General features: G+C 54.7%; 6 protein-coding genes across 6 annotated transcripts; 2 read left to right on the plus strand and 4 right to left on the minus strand.

Moving 5' to 3' along the window:
- Positions 1–91: 91 nt before the first annotated feature.
- PV07_07383 (uncharacterized protein) lies at positions 92–976 on the plus strand (the record flags this gene model as incomplete). The annotated part of the gene is made up of 1 exon (XM_016394457.1): positions 92–976. The coding sequence occupies one exon, from the start codon at positions 92–94 to the stop codon at positions 974–976; it is 885 nt and encodes a 294-aa protein (XP_016247876.1).
- A 606-nt stretch (positions 977–1,582) lies between these two features.
- On the plus strand, positions 1,583–4,003 carry PV07_07384 (uncharacterized protein; the record flags this gene model as incomplete). Its single annotated transcript, XM_016394458.1, has 3 exons — positions 1,583–1,858; positions 2,038–2,245; positions 2,370–4,003. The coding sequence occupies 3 exons, from the start codon at positions 1,583–1,585 to the stop codon at positions 4,001–4,003; spliced, it is 2,118 nt and encodes a 705-aa protein (XP_016247877.1).
- Positions 4,004–4,641: 638 nt separating this feature from the next.
- PV07_07385 (uncharacterized protein) lies at positions 4,642–6,969 on the minus strand. The gene is made up of 2 exons (XM_016394459.1): positions 6,094–6,969; positions 4,642–6,038 (listed from the first exon to the last, which is right to left on the minus strand). The coding sequence occupies exons 1-2, from the start codon at positions 6,583–6,585 to the stop codon at positions 4,872–4,874; spliced, it is 1,659 nt and encodes a 552-aa protein (XP_016247878.1). The 5' UTR covers positions 6,586–6,969; the 3' UTR covers positions 4,642–4,871.
- A 643-nt stretch (positions 6,970–7,612) lies between these two features.
- PV07_07386 (homoserine O-acetyltransferase) lies at positions 7,613–9,852 on the minus strand. Its single transcript, XM_016394460.1, has 3 exons — positions 9,519–9,852; positions 9,027–9,415; positions 7,613–8,969 (listed from the first exon to the last, which is right to left on the minus strand). The coding sequence occupies exon 3, from the start codon at positions 8,903–8,905 to the stop codon at positions 7,886–7,888; it is 1,020 nt and encodes a 339-aa protein (XP_016247879.1). The 5' UTR covers positions 8,906–8,969; positions 9,027–9,415; positions 9,519–9,852; the 3' UTR covers positions 7,613–7,885.
- A 299-nt stretch (positions 9,853–10,151) lies between these two features.
- Positions 10,152–12,616, minus strand: PV07_07387 (uncharacterized protein). Its single transcript, XM_016394461.1, has 6 exons — positions 11,829–12,616; positions 11,636–11,767; positions 11,311–11,559; positions 11,180–11,255; positions 10,530–11,125; positions 10,152–10,475 (listed from the first exon to the last, which is right to left on the minus strand). Exons 1-6 carry the CDS (start codon positions 12,104–12,106, stop codon positions 10,247–10,249), a joined length of 1,560 nt encoding a protein of 519 aa, XP_016247880.1. The 5' UTR covers positions 12,107–12,616; the 3' UTR covers positions 10,152–10,246.
- PV07_07388 (uncharacterized protein) lies at positions 12,602–16,157 on the minus strand. The gene is made up of 2 exons (XM_016394462.1): positions 13,610–16,157; positions 12,602–13,557 (listed from the first exon to the last, which is right to left on the minus strand). The coding sequence occupies exons 1-2, from the start codon at positions 15,933–15,935 to the stop codon at positions 12,914–12,916; spliced, it is 2,970 nt and encodes a 989-aa protein (XP_016247881.1). The 5' UTR covers positions 15,936–16,157; the 3' UTR covers positions 12,602–12,913.
- Positions 16,158–16,225: the final 68 nt, after the last annotated feature.

The raw sequence follows: 16,225 nt of genomic DNA on the forward strand, positions 1-16,225 counted from the left end.
ACAACTGTCCAAACGGCATCTGGCACTCCCCCCAGCCTCTTCAGTCCCTCTCCTGCTTAAAAGCGTAACAACGTCGTCAGCGGCCTCAACTATGGCGTGTGTACCACCTCCCTACTATCCGATTGCGATGCCACTCCCAGCGCAAGGACCTGGCCTGATTGGCAAGACTGTTTATCATTACATGACCCGTGATGGAGGGCCACCGAACAAGGGCGCACCTCCAGGCGGACCGCCGTCGTCTGCTGCTGCTCCTCCACCGTATTCTGTGATGCCCCCGTGTCAAGGACCATTTTGCCCTCCCCCGAGTCAGCCTGGTCCATTCTTCATGCCGCCAGGAAATGGATTCCCTGGAGCAGTGTGCGTGCCTAATGGGCCACCACCGCCTCCTCCATCTGCGCCCACATGGTTTCACCCACCACCACCTCCGCCAGCGTCAGGACCTCTTCCTGCTCCTCCGCCACCGCCACCAAATGTTGCAGGAGCAGTCGCCCATGCCGCGTCTCAAGCACCAGAACCACCGGTCAGTGGAAACCGAGTCAAAGACCGACTTCTGGTGGTCAAAGATAGCGGAGGCCACGGGCACGTCGCGTCCAAACACCTTGCGACGTTCCATCTTTTTACCTACAACGTCATTGACAAGTATTCAGTGAATGCACACAACCAGTTCTACATCCCACCACACTCGTGCGAGCCATTCCGTGTAATGACGGCAGCGTATTCCATGCCCATCGAGGAACTCATTGAACAACTTGATTGCATCCAAGTGGCGCCACCGGTGTATCCTCGCTATGCGATCGGACTTGCAGAGGCGTTTGATATTGGGAATGGATGGTTCCAAGTGGGCAGCAAGTTCCATCTAGACGAAGATAAGTCGAAGCAAACCATCAAGGAGGCATGGAGCAACAATATTGGCGAGGCCGGCGAATCACGGCCCAAGTATCTGATCCGGCTGCCAGGCAAGCGACCTGGAACGTGAGATTCAATAGCGACATGCTGGAAATACATGTTGTCATGGGCCAAATCATCATCAACGCGGACACACCTGGCTGGGATTGGGCAACATCAACGTAGACGGACATTTGCGGCACTGATACGGGCCACCCACTGGCTGTTCGGGTGGCCTTGCCCTGTACAGTTAAGGGACTTGGCTGTTGCACACTGGCGCCCTGTCGACTTCAACGGATGAGCATCGACCGTGTCGCAATTCTGGAGGATTGGTTGCTGTGACCGAGCTCTCTTTCCTGTTTGGGGCCAACAGCTCTTCCAACGACCCCATCGAGTGGCAAGCAGAGCTGATGCATTGTGCTGTGGACCTCCGTCTCGATCGAGCAGGCAAGGGAAACGGAGCGTTGACGATCCCCAGCTGGTTGGTGAGAGAGCACGGGCTATTACTCTCGGCTAAGCAAATCCTCACAGGGTCAGACACGCTGCGGGTGGACCATTCAGATAAGGCCCTTGGGGTCCCCATTTGCATACGAACCACTGTGGGTGGGCTTTGGATATACATATCATTCCTATCTTTCCGCTCTTCTCTTTTCCATCCACAGTTCCCTTCTCTTTCATCTCTCCAGGTCTTTCCAAGATGGCAGCAGTCTCCCAGGACTTCTCTTCCAAGCCGTCGGTGGCCACATATCCCGTCGCCCACCCACTATGCCCTCTCACCGCGGCGGAGATATCCACCACGGCCGAGCTGATGAGGTCGGTGTGGCCCTCCTCAATCGACCTCCGCTTCAAGGTCATCACTCTGGACGAACCCCCCAAGAAGTCCATGATCCCGTATCTCGAGGCCGAGCATGCTGGGTCGCCTCTGCCCGCCATTCCTCGAAAGGCATTCGTGTCTTACTACATCAGAAACACGGTGAGTGAGAAGCCAAGTTCATCGCTCCATCAATCACGTGTACGGAAGGATGGAGGCAAGGCTCCGGAAGAGGTGTCTCTCGTTTTCTCACTCCTTAGACACGGGCTGGGCAGAGCGAGGAGACACATCATGCTCCGAGAATAAGCTGACTGACAACCCATCTTTTCCCCACGACATAGAACCGCTTTCACGAAGCAGTCGTCAACCTTTCCACTCGGACGGTAGAGAGCAATGTCCGGCTGGGCCCCAATCTGCATGGCAACGGCGACTACGACGAGATCCTCCAGGTGGAGAAGAATGCTTTGGAGGATGAGGGCGTCAAGGAGGCCATCAAAAAGTTGAAGTTGCCCGAGGGGACGGCCGTGTGTGCAGACCCTTGGATCTATGGTAAGCTCCAAGTCATCCCCTTGTCTACTCCGAGTCTGAGGTGGCTGTTTGCAATTGTTGTAAACATGGAGAGATGACTGGGTTTCACTCTGAATATCCCATGCTGATGTCGGACCGTGGATAGGCTCTGACGGCGTCAACGACGATGAGCGCATGTACCAAGTCTTCCTGTACATGCGAGACCCGAGCAACCCTTCGGAACTCGACAGCAACCACTACGCCTTCCCACTCCCCATCTCGCCCGTGCTGGACTGCACCGAATACAAAGTCATCCGCATCGACTATCTCCCCACGGGGGCAGACAACACGATCCATGAGCCGAGACCTTACCAGGCCAAGCCGGCGAACGAATACGTCAATGAGTACCAGACCTTGCGCACGGATCTCAAACCTCTGAGAGTGATCCAGCCCGAGGGTGCGAGCTTCAGCCTCACGCCCGTGGGCGAGACAGGCCATGTGCTGGCGTGGCAGAAATGGACCTTCCGCGTCGGCTACAACCAGCGCGAAGGCATGGTGCTGTACGACGTCCGCTACGACTCGCGCCCGCTGTTCTACCGTCTCAGCTTGAGCGACATGAACATCCCCTATGCGGATCCCCGACACCCTTTCCACAAGAAGTCGGCGTACGACCTGGGCGACGCCGGCGCCGGCGCCATGGCCAACAACCTCCAGCTCGGGTGTGATTGCCTGGGCCACATCCAATATCTCTCGTCCGTCATCACCGACGACAAGGGCGTACCGACGCCCCTGGAGAACTGCGTGTGCGTCCACGAGCAAGACGCCGGCATCGGCTGGAAACACACCAACTACCGCACGGGGCGCGCCGCCGTGGTCCGGCAGCGCGAGCTGGTCCTGCAGAGCATCATCACGGTCAGCAACTACGAGTACATCCTGGCCTTCATGTTCAACCAGGCGGGCGAACTCATCTACGAAGTGCGCGCCACGGGAATCCTGTCCACGCAGCCGATCGACCACGAACTGGACAAGGTGGGCGTCCCCTTCGGCACGGTGGTCCACCCGGGCGTCCTGGCGGTGCACCACCAGCACATCTTCTCGCTGCGCGTGGACCCTATGATCGAGGGCCACAACAACCGGCTGGTGTATGACGAGGCGCACGCGCTGCCGCTGTCCCAGGACTGGAACCCGCACGGGGTGGCGTACGAGGTGGCGGAGACGCTGGTGGAGCGGGCGCAGGGCCTGGACCTGAACCCGGAGGCGAACCGGGTGTTCAAGATCCAGAACACGGGCGTGCGCAACCCGGTCAACGGCAAGCCGGTGGCGTACAAGATCCACGCGCCGCCGTTCCAGAAGATGCTGTCGCTCCCGAGCTCGTACAACTGGAAGCGCGCCGAGTTCGCCGACCACAACATCTACGTGACGACGCACCAGGACCGCGAGCTGTACTCGGGCGGCTGGTACACGAACCAGAGCCGCGGCGGCACCGGGGTGCGCAGCTGGGCGGCGCGCCAGGACAGCGTCGTCGACACCGACATCGTCGTGTGGATCCAGTTCGGCATCAACCACGTGCCGCGCATCGAGGACTTCCCCGTCATGCCCTGCGAGATCCTCAAGGTCAGCCTCAAGCCCGTCAACTTCTTCGACCGCAACCCGGCCCTCGACGTGCCCCCGAGCGAGCAGACCTTCAACCGCTCCACCCTCGTCAGCGAGATGCACCACCAGCCCGCCACCGAGGTCGTCGTCGGCAAGGCCGGCGAGTGCTGCCAGCAGCCGGCCGACGGCAGCAAGAGTAAATTGTAGGGGGAAGAATCGGACCGGGGGGCTTCCCTAACGCGGTTTGAACAGCCTGGACGGGATCAGACGATGGGGGTGTGCAGCTTTGGCAACAGGCGAGCCACAAGCCCGACGAGCGAAGAAAGGGGAAAAGCTTCTTTGAGGAGGAAAAAAAAAAACCAACAACAACAGATTGTCGGAACCATTGTCCACGCAATTATCCTGTCAGGAAAGGCGGGGGCGATCTCGACCTGGTGTTGTTCGGGAGTCGTCGATGGAACCGACACGCATGGACCCAACCAACCAACCCACATGATTTATACGACGAAAAATAAAGATCAAGTACCTCTCTTCCAACCAGGGGAGGCCGGTCTATTCTGATCTGGTCGGATATGGAGGAAGACCACGAATGGCGAAGGGGGGGGGGCTTTGAATGCGGGACAGAAAAGGCACCTGCATACCTGGGTGTCTATGTCCATCTCTCTATCGATCTGCTCAGTTTACAGTAACCACCGTAGACATATGCACGTACGCACGCAACAATTACGATTAAAAAAAAAAAAAAAAGACCTGCTTTACTCGCAAGAACGGAACATTGTATCCCCCATTTCCCCCTTGTGTTGGGGATTGTGATCCCTCCCCCAAACCAGGTCACTAATCCAGGGGTTATCAAGGGGGATTACCTAGGTATACAAAGGAATAAAAGGACAGGGAAATAAAGGGAGCAAACAACCGATCAACGGCCAGAATCCCCGAAACGGGACAGGTCAAAAGGAGGAAAGAAGAATATCCATTGCCTGAGCTGGAAAACTCATCAGGTTCGTGTCATTGCATTGATCCCTATTGCACATGCCGAAGCTCCAAACCGTAGCACAAAACCGCATAAACTTTGTCATTAGAAGAATGCCCCGTTCCCTGCCACCCCGTCTGGCCCATCAGCTTTCCTCGTGTTTGGGTCCGGACTCCGCGGGGGCGTCATGTATAATCTCCTGCTGTCTTGACCACCCCCCAAGTGTGAGCTTGGTTCCTCTCCTGCCCGCGATACAGGATACGGCACTGACACCACGCCGCTTTCTTGGCCTCCAGTTGACCCTTGATAAGGCGCATAGGGCCGTTGCGTGGGTGGAGGGTATGAGGGTGGGTCGTATCGGCCGTTGTATTTGTCGTCGTAGCTCATCGCAAGCCCAATATCGCTCACATTGTTCGAATCGTAGAAGTCATGGCCCCCATCGCTGCCTGTCCCCACAATTGGCTGTTGTGATGTTGGCATGCTCTGGCTGTTGGCGAGTAGAGTGGCGCCTTCTTCGTCTCCGGCGGCATTGTAGTGAGGTGGTTTGGTCGCAGCACCCGTGTAAGCGCTTGGGTGGTTCAAGGGGTTCAGTTTTTGGCCATGGGCACCAAAATCACTTCCTTCGGTATCTTTCCTTGACAAGTCATAACTCGGGTCATTGTGTCGAGTCTTGCGTCCCTTAAACAGCCATTTCGCCGACCGACCCGTAGCTCTGAGCATATCCATGCCATTGAAGGCATCAAAAATGGCCTTGATTCCCAAAAAGCCTCCTTTATATGAAGCCCGTGCCGACCCCTCACCAGCGACCGTCTCAGACATCTGTTCCTTGGAGCCAATCACATAGGGTTTCCAGCTAAAGGACCATATGTGAAAGATGGAGAAAAAGGCCATCTCGATGCACAAAAGCAACGCCGGAATGCCGACCTTGATATCGGGGGTTTGGATGCGCTTGGTGGCCTTGATAAATCCCGCGCTGGTGAGGATAGAGATGGCAATGGTCTGCCAGAAGCTCAGGAAGATGACCAATTTGATGGCGGTGATTTTCAGAAGGGGCTTATGCTGGCGGATGTCGTCCTTGATCTGAATGTAGAACTGGATTAAGCAGTACATGGCGACGGTGATGGAAATGGTTTCGAAGACCATGACCCATATGTGGGAGAAGGCGGGATTCAGCGACTCGAGGCAATAGAGGTTGACGGCCTGCGTGATGACTGATACAATCGTGAAGAAAACGCGGATGAAACAGTACTGGAAGATGGAGACCCAGACCACCTTTTAAACAGAGTCAGTCTTGTAAAGTGATCGCGAGGCGAGGGAAAGAACCTACATTGAACCACGTCAACCCACTTTTGGGTGTCCTCAACCAACCCTTCTCAGGGCCCCCGGTACACTTTTGAAAGTATCTCATGGGCCAAACCCATTTCTTCGGGGTGATTGTTCGGAAGTAAATCTTTTGTTGGTGTAAGTCGGGAGCGAGGTATGCGCATAGTAACGAGAAAAAGGAGGCAATGGCGAAAGCTTCGTAGCAATCTCGGATGACTTCAAAGTAGACGCTGTGTCGGTAGTAGTAGAAGGAGAGGAGCGAGACGGCGGCGTAGATGGGGATCATGAAGAGGATGCGAATGATGTGCTTCTGTTCCCAGGGTTTCAGGTAATGCGTGGCGTGCATGAGAATGAGGAAGAAGGAGACGGCCAGGGCGATGATGGTGAAGATTGCCGCAACCCAGAGACCGATGGTATGGAACGTATGGCCATCCCATATAGGCTCCTCGGTAATCGATAAGTCCTCATCCGTCGAATTGCACTTTGGCCAGCCCATCTTGAATGTTTATTTCTTTTTGTGGCGTGTCAAAGACTGAGTCGCATTCGCATCGCTGTTCGGCGCGGCTGAATAAGGAGAAAGTATAGTTTGTGAGAGTGAGCGGACGGGTGAGAAGTGACAGGTTAGAGTGGCGTGCGTCGCAAAACGAGTGACAGAGTGAACGCGCTCAGTGTGAGGCTGTCTTTCAGATCGAGGTAGGGCGGGGAATACGAGAATAGAGAGCGAAAGGGGATTGTCGTGCGTCTGGGTGGTGTCAAAGAGTTTCAAAGAGTAACAAAGAGATGGAAATCTAAGGTCGACATTGAACAGAGTTTAGACGCAGCTCGGTGGCTTTTGGTGCTTGCTGCGCCGCAAATGCTGACAGGGAGATGCAGGTCACCGCGACTAGTTAATTGGGGGCACCAGGGGGGGCATTCGGGGGGTTTTGTAACAGCCTGACGGAGCCTGGCAGCCCTGAAGCCGTGAAGCCCCTCCGCCCGCAAAGAGCCAGTGGCCCAGGGTGGGAACGAGGCAACAGCTGAAACGGATCTGCCTTGCATTATTCCCGCACTTGGCCGCACCGGCCTTTGGCGCATCCATCCCTGTGGCTGGCTTCGTTGATCTTGTCGTTTCTGTCTTGCAAGCGCATCGTGCTGAGTGGCTGGCTTGAGGAAATGGCCCTGAGCAGGAAGACAAGAAGACACCACTCACCCAACTAAGGCTGGCGAGGCCTCCTGCGCCCAGATACCAAGACTCCTTCAAGCAGCCCAAGATTTGGCCGTAAGCTCGCACAAGCCCATTATGCTAAGTGTCACCTACCCGCCTTGGTACTCTTATGCACTGTACTGAGTACCTTGTACGATTCGCCTGCCCTATTCACGCCTATCCCATCCATCGTCCCGTACGAAGTGTCTATATTTAATCTCCCCCAGAGCACGCGACCATCTAGCCCCAACACGTTGCCCGGCGGTAGCCAGAGGTAGCGGTAATCACTGAAGACTATGACGATGATGGTGCTGACGGCCCTTTGTCCTCCCGCCAAACGGTACGGTACATAGTCGTATTCCGAATGAAGCGAGATGAAGACGACAATCCCTCAATTGAATAATAGCTGTCCATTGCATTTTCTATGTTCCAAGCCCATCATGCCCATGTCATATCCTGGGGGTATATTGTGAATGCAGTCATTTTGACTGACGACAATGATACATAATATATACAACCGCAACGCTCATCCTTCGTGCCTTCTGGCTTCCAGGATCCAGCCAGAGTTGAACTGGTCTGGAATCCCTCCTCAGCCGCACCATGATCTGACTGACTACCAAGCAGTCAAGTCGCCGACCTCTGCCTCGCCGAACGTACTCGACTTGGTCATCTGACCCACTCCATCTTTGACCTCTCCGTCTGGTCCGCCAACGCCTGGTTTGTTCATGATGTCCGGTAGCACCTCTCTAAAGAAGTCCAGCAGATAGCTATTCACCTGCTCAAATTGCAACAAGAAGGCATCGTGGCCCTCGGGGCTGTCGATCTTGCCGAGTCGTCCGTTGGGGATACAGTCAGCCAGTTCTTCTTGCTCCGCAATGGTGAACAGACCGTCCGACTCAATCCCCAGTACTAACGCTGGTTGCTCTATTTGCGCGAGGGCTTCTTTGACGGTGGCGGCCCGGTTCCGCGACACATCGTGGGTGTCCAGCTTGCGCGTGATGGCGATGTAACAGTTTGCATCGAACCGGGTCACGAATTTGGTGCCTTGGTATCGCAGGTAGGACTGTGCCGAGAAGTAATGATGAGTCGGTCTGGACGTCTTCTTCTCGACAACAGGCACAGGTATGACGAACTCGGTAGCCCCGTTGAACTGTGGGTCTTTGAATGTCGCCGGTCGCTCCTCACTCTCGGGCGAGTGGCGCTCTGATGGCGGCTCGGACATAGCGCCATTGCGGGACGCAGGGCGAGAATCGCGGGATCCTTTGGCCAGTTTATGCCCATCGTTGTGGATGCTCCAGTGCTCGTTTTGAACACCGTTGGTCTTCTGCCCTTGATTGATGGAGGGCTTCTTCGACAGATCTGGAGTATTGCGACCAAAGCGAGCCTCAAACGAATCCCGACTGCGGTATGTGAGGAGAGCCGACATGCGGGCTGCGCCCAAGCCGGCGGTTGGAGGCTCTTCGAACGAGTAATACCCATCTTCATATTTCGGGTCCGAGTAGATCGCCTGCCGTTGAGCTTCTCCCCAGCTGATGCCCCAGGCACTGTGTGTCGCCGACGTGGCTATGGGTGCAATGCTCCGCACGTAGTCTTTCCCGAAGTACGCATACTCCAGACTCAGCATGCCTCCCATAGACCCGCCGACCACGCATGCGATTTGTCGGACACCGAGATGATCGAGGACAATTTTATGTATCCTGTCAAAAATCGTCAGCCGTCTATACCAATTGCCCTCCTGCACCTCTCTCACTCACCGCACGTCATCCCTTATCGTGGTTAAAGGAAACTCTGGGCCATATCTGCCTTGCGTCGGGTCGCCATCCTTGTTTGTCACTGGACTGGCACTGCCATAGGGACTCCCCAGACTATTCAGGCAGACAACAAAGAATCTCGTCACGTCAAAGGCCTGGCCAGGCCCTCCCAGCAAAGGTCCCCACCAGTCGGCAACATCCGCACTGCCACTGAGGGCATGGCATATCACCAGGACATTATTCCCGGCTTCAGAGAGCTGGCCACGGACGGTATATGCGACGGGGACGTTTTTGAGGACGACGCCGGATTCGAGGGTGAAGGAGGGAACAATGACGATTTCTTGCTCGGGGACGAGTTTGGCGAAAGGGTTTTCAGGTTGTCCTTTGGCACTCTCTACGGGATTTAGTAGCCGTTCAATCATGGTTGTGCGAGAGGGCCAAATGGGCACAGCGGCGGGAGATAGGGAAGGAGAGGGAAGTATGGGGGATACTGACGGAGTCGTGGAGAGGCTGTCTGAGTCTGCCCGTTGGTATTTGTATCCTTGTAGGCCATGGTGTCCATCCAGGCCGAAATTGACTTGGAGAGGGCGAAGTCTTGCTGATGCGCGGCGTCAAATACGGAGGGTGGGTGGTTTTTATTGCACAACGTCGAGGGTGTTAACGAGCTGATGTGAGATCCATTGACTCCAGAGCTCTTGTCTTCGGGCTCTCTCGTATATAGTTGGTTGAGGGCCAGCTGCTGCTGCAGTGAGTCAAAATGAAAGCAGTCGCAGGAGACTTGACCGAAAAGTGGACACGAAGGGACCAGGTTCTAACATGCCTGGAAAAGTTCATATTTCGGTAGTGGGTTTGGGGGGAGGCAGAGTGGAAGCCAGCGCAGGCATTCCGCCACTTGTGACTGGGCGCCGGTGGAGGGGTCGGTGGCATCATCACGCACCAATTGCATTAGGGACGCTAGAGCTCACTAGGCCTCGGCAAATGTGTTCAAGGGCAGCTTTTCCGAAACCGGCCCCTGAAATGGCAAAAAGGAGGCAAGGCTGCAAGGCTGCAAGGCTGTGGAACGAAACAGCGGCAAAACATTTTGGAGCGTTCGTCTCCAACCGTGGTCAGTACTCTCAAATGGATGCCAACAGACATATATATTTAGCAAACCATTTTGAAATCTACCTGTGTATACCCGCTGTCCAAGCTAGCAAGCCGTGTATATATCCCCGAAAATGCTCTCACAGATTTAGCTGGAACTTTGGATGGGTCCTGATTCTCTCGCCGTACTTCAAGAAAACCCAGATCATCGGCGACATGCCCAATGAGATGAATGCAAGTAAGCTGTTTCCCCATCCGAGCCCTAATGTATTGTACATGCCTCGCCCAGCCAGAGGGAGAAATGCACCCCCCAGGCTGCGGAGAACTGTGTTAGCCGCCATTGCGCTTGCAGCATAAAGAGTGTAGGCACTGGGGCGAAGTCAGTCGCTTTATTCAAACCGCATAGGAAGGAGAAATGCATACTCAACCAGATAAATGGACAGTGCCATGAATGTTCCAGTCATCCCAACCCCCAACATAAACGTCCCCAGGATCGGAACCATCCAATGCACTTTGTACTGCGCACTCCAGCCGTACAAAAAGAGGCCAACAGGCACAGCGACCGCGCCGGGCCAAAGCAGTGGCAAGCGGTACTCGGGCTTCATCTCGCCATTCTTAGCAAGCTTCTTCAACAGCTTATCGGAATATGCCCCGAATATTAACAGTCCAACGAACTGACCGGCACCGATGCCCAAATAGACAAGGCCGACACTACTTGAACTGATGCCGTATTGATCATGGAAGATGAACGTCATGGTGGTGAACAACAAATAAAGATACCCGTACACCACCGCAATGTATAGAGAAAGACAGAATATGATTGGGGACAGAAATAACATCTTGGTTGGGCGGATCACGCTCAGGAAAAACAATTGTGCTGGAGTCCTGGAGGATTGAAGCGCGGTCCGGAGCTTGTCGTTCCCTGTTTCCTTTCGGAGTCGCCTGACTTTTCTCTCCAGAAGAATAGGCGGGTACGTTTCTCTTTGGACGATAAGTGCTACTGCGAACACTGCCGCGGTCTGATTTGGGTCAGCCCTGCAACGAGATTGATAGTTAAGAGGGGGCACGCATACACATATGGCGAGAAGATAGAAGTCCCACTGCCACCCAGCCGCTTCAGAGAGATATGATCCCACAACGGGACCCAGACTTTCAATGGTCAGCAACATTCCTCCCTCGATGGCTTGCGCGGGAGTATACACACCTTGGTCCAAACAAGATTGGGAAAGTCCAAATACTCATGACTTTTCCGCGCTGGTCTTGTCGGAAGGTGTCTGCGATAGAACCAGATCCGACAGTCAAGGGACAAGAGCCCGCCAAACCCGCAAAGAATCGAAAAACAATCAGCATAGACAAGTTTGTCGACTTGCCGCAGGCGAAAGTGAACACCATGAAGAGGAATGTGTTGACATGGTAAACCGGCAGTCGCCCGTACAACTCGCTCATCGGAGCACTGCCGGTGTATTAGCGAAAACGGTTCCATAGCCAGGTCATCAGGCCCCGAGACCGCCTCTGGAATAAGTACTCACATAACCAGTGGACCGAAAGCATACCCGAGCACGTAGACGGATACCGAGAACGATGCCAGGTCTTCACTGTTGGAGTGGAAGTCTTGCATCACCTGAGGTACAGCGGGTGCAAACATGGACGAGCCAAAAGGCCTGAACAACTGTCAGTATCAAAGATGCATGCTTCTATGCAGTCATTCTCTTGGTCACTGACGTCAACAGCGTTATTAGGGACAATAGAGCAACGTTGGTCCATTTTTTGCGCGCAGGCCAGTTCAATGGGTTTTCTGGGTCATTCGGCCCATCCCAGCCCACCACGTCCGGATCGACCGTCGTTTCCACTGTGGTGGTTGTGACATCCTTCTCTTCAAACGGCGACAGCGCCTTTTCAACGTCTCCTTGCTCCCCTCGAGAGTTGTTGCGACTCCCCACGTGGTCAGATACGCTGGGGGCAAGACACTCAATGTCCGCGGGTTTCTCATCGAGCGCCATGGTGCTGTCAACTTTCTTGGCTTGGCTTTTCCTCACAGTTTCTTCGCCTAGCAAGGCTGGTTCGTTCAAGGTATGGCTTCCATCGTGCTGGGTACGAAAACCAGCGGACGGGAGGCAGAAGTCCAATGAGCGAGTGGCGCTCTTTGGTTATATATTCTTTCTTGGGGCGACCTTCCCATCGCGGCGAAGTCCCGCACCACTAAATGGATTTTGACCGAGGCGGACCGTCCAGGTGGAGATGACGAACGATCTTGATTGTCCGGGGGAATCGCATGCAAAGTTGTTGTGTGGTGTTTGTGTGTGATGGGTTGTTTTCGCTGGGGGGATTCGCTCTCGGAACCGGCTGTAGCGGCACAGGATGCGGGGCTTGTCTGATGGGATGAAGGCTTTTTCCAGCGATTGCTCGAGTCTCCCGAGCACCAAGGGGCCCGGCGAGATGGCAAGGAGGGCCTTCAAGCTCCGCATAGTGTGTTTTGCATGGGCAAAAGTCCCATCGGAAGGATCAAACTCGACCGCGAGTCATGAAGCGGTGTGCGGCCATCTTCCCTTCTGAGAGCTAATTGCGTCCATAACATACACACCTAGGTACAAATCACCCACCGCAAGCATCCATTAGTGTTAGGTCGCCCGCTTGGTAACAATCAGTCGAGATAGGCTCTCTGCCCACTTCGTGGAACACCCTTTCTGCTATGTCAAGGGGCGAATGGATTTCTTTGCTAAAATACAACATTACTGGTCGCTGAATGGTCTCGTCCCAACTTCCCGGGCATCTCGACATGGTTCACATCAGAATCAAACGACAATTCCTCACGTCCAGTACGGTGCCTTCAGTCCCGTCAAGTTACTCAAAATGCCCTCATGATCTCCCGTGTCTTCTTTCTTTCTTTGCCCGCTCAGCTCCATCTGGATCGCCCGGTGCACATGGACGAGCCAGTCAACGTAACTTTGAGCCTCGTTGTTCCGGTCTTCCACCAACATTCGGGCGTATTCGAATTCGGAACCGTCCAGTCCCTGTCTTGCGAGCGTGAAGCTGGCTGCTTTGCTGCCACGGACCGTGGACATGTACTGCAACAGGTTCCGCACTTGGGCATTCAGGTGTGTCTCCAGTACAGGTAACTCGTTCATCATGGGATCGAGGTCTTGTAGGGTGGCTTTACCTTCCCCGAACAAATCCTCCAGCAGGTTTGGCGACACTTGTGCATGAAGCCAGATTAGCACAATCTGTCCATCGTCCACCAGATACACGCCGCCTTCCTCGACTCTGGCAAATGATGCACGAAGAGTTGGCGGGACCACTAGTTGCATCGTCTCGGCGTTGGCGAAACAGTCCTCCAGATTCAGATTGTGGAGGGCATATATTCGTGGGTAAAGATATAATGCTGTCTCTGTCACGCCCGAAGATCGCATCAATCGAGCAGAATGGACCCTGCGATCGGTAGGCTCAACGCCTCCTGCATCGAATGTTAGTGTAAGAATGCCACGCTGGGGCCGCCGAAAGCATACCTTTGAAGGCTCGACTCTTGATCAAACCGAGCGTGTAGATGGCGAACTCCTTCAGGTGCTCTGGAAGCACGAGCTGCCCAGGAGGGTGCGAGCCAGAGAAGTTCTTTCGGTATCCCGCGAGAATATCAATCGTCTTCTCCGTGATACCGGCGCGAATGTCCTTCAGAGACTTTTCCGAAATTTTGGACGAAGCTTCTTTGGCGATGATATTGACAACGGCATCCTGATCGACCGTCCGCATGGTGTCGGCGGCGCCTTCGTTGACCGCAGCCACCACGTTGATGCATCTGACCCTCCTTTGACCGGTCGAAGAAGTGTAAAGGAGTGCTGCCTGGAAGTGGGCATCCAGCTTGGCATCAAGTTTGCCATCGTAAGTGAAGGTGACACCAATGGCTTTGTCGGCGTCGACAGTCCCGATCTCAAGATCCGCTCCGAAGGAGTGTTGGAGAAATGAGCCATAGTAAGCAGAAACCTGCAGGCCGTTCGAGCACCGCACCTTCATCAAAGCCTGGTAGCCTGTCTCTCGTCGCAGCGAGTGCTGGATTTCCAGGCGCAGCTTGAGCGAATCTCGGGGAGCCACGAAATTTGGGTAAAAGAACATCTCACCACCGGTCAGTCTCGACATATGTCCTATTGTTGCGATGTCCATATACCCTCCCCCGGCGGCGGCGAGGAAAAAATCCACTCCGATACCTGCCGTCACCATTGCCCCAGCGGTTTTCTTCCACCCCGGGTGCTCCGTTGTGAACAGACGTCGTTCCGCATCTGTGTCTCGACCTTTGCCGTCGTCTCTCAGGTGCAACCGCCCAGGACCCCAAGTGGGCAATGTTGATAAGGAACATACAATTTTGCCGCCCGTAGCAGTAAGCGCGGCCAGTGCGGCGTTGAGCGCAGGCAGTAAAGCCGGCTCGGGGTGTTTGATCGTGGAGAACATGGTGGGAATGGCTTTAAGGAGTGCCGTAATCACATCCTTGGATTCTTGAGGATCGACAAACAATCCGTCCGCCAAGGGCACAAACGGATCTTCGAGATCCGTCACCACCATCATTTGAGCAGTGTCTAGGCCAGGTGCAAGATTGTAGAATTGCACCTCCTTGTCGTATGTGACAATGCCAATCTTAGCCCCTACTGGCAGTCCAACGAATGCTGCACTCTCATCCGAAGACATCTCACCTTCGCGTCCATAAAGCGCGTCAAAAATGCCCTGACAGACGGCATCGAGAAACCCCCTATTAATAGCTTCTTGGGTGATATCGATCATGAATAACCACCGCATAGGAACTGGTTCTTTCGTATAGTACTCTTTTGGCACCAAGAATTCCACAGTACCCATCATCAGTTCTGGGCGCTGTAGGCGATCGACCCTGACGCCGGCCGTGTCTGTGGGTGCAAAGTACTCGGGTGCCACATCATTTGGGAAGCTGCACATATTGCACACCAGCTTATTGCCACCAGACCTGAAGGTCATAAAGGGGTTAATATATGTCCTGCATCTCCGGCATCGAGGAGGGCCGATTTCGCCAAAGTCTAGCACAGGAATAGGCTGTTCGCCTTCTTGGAGTGAGGCGAACGGCTGCAGGATAAGCCCCAGGGGTAGTCCTGTTGATGCAAGAGCTTCGGCCGTGGAAGGTATGTTGTTGACCGTCAACCGCGCAAACTTGGGTGACGAATTGCCCTGATCGTGGGCCACGAAGGGAATAGCCGCGGGAGGCGGAAGATGCTTCTCCATAGTTGGATAGACATTAAGCTGGTAGTACTGTGTCGCAACATCTCTTGACCTTGCCACGCTTGGGATTTGCTCCGGATTGACACGCCCTTGTGTGGCCACAGCCTCCTCACCCATGCGCAGTTTATCCGCCGAGTTCACAAACGCATTTCCTGTCGGTTGTCCCGCCATCGCCCCTGGTCCACCTTGTGACCCTACACCTGGAAACTGTGGTCCTCCAAATGACTCCGCAGGTGCCGCAGCGCCCCCAGGGACCGTCGCTGGTGCTGACCCTATGTCATGATATGCATGCCTCTCCTTCTTGCGATGAGATCGTGCGGGCGCAGCCGCCATGTCAATCCCTGCCATTTGTGCTGCCAGGCCATTCATGGCATCTTGCTGTTGAGGTATATGTCCCGCAGCCTGTCCAAGGTAGGGCGCCTGTTGTGCGTTGGCATCGACATGCTCAGCGTTCGGATCTACACCATACTGCAGATACTCTGGTGGGTGTGGGTGCATCGGAGGTTGCGGCTTGGGTTGAGGGTTGGGAAATCCGGGGCCGTGTTTCATTTGATACGGCTGATCATGGGGACTATCATATTGAAAACCGTAGCTTGCCATTTTTGAAGCCTCGACACAAGTAACTTTAGGGAGTGGAGTGCCGTCACTTCATAGTGGCGGTGAAATGGGCTGAGTTAGCATCTGGAAAGGTCTGAACGGGATCGAGCAGTAGGGTCAAACAGTGAAATGATGGCTCCCCCAGAGAATGATTGAGAACAGAAGGACAAGTGGCATCAAACAGTAGTTGGCGAGAAGCGTGATACCGCCAGAAGTGGGACGTCGAGACGTGTTCACTGGCAACTTTTTTGGAGAGTTTCAACTCCAATCCCACAACAAGGTGTCGGCCGGCT

The sequence above is a fragment of the Cladophialophora immunda genome (assembly GCF_000835495.1).
Source record: "Cladophialophora immunda strain CBS 83496 unplaced genomic scaffold supercont1.4, whole genome shotgun sequence".
NCBI lineage: Eukaryota > Fungi > Ascomycota > Eurotiomycetes > Chaetothyriales > Herpotrichiellaceae > Cladophialophora > Cladophialophora immunda.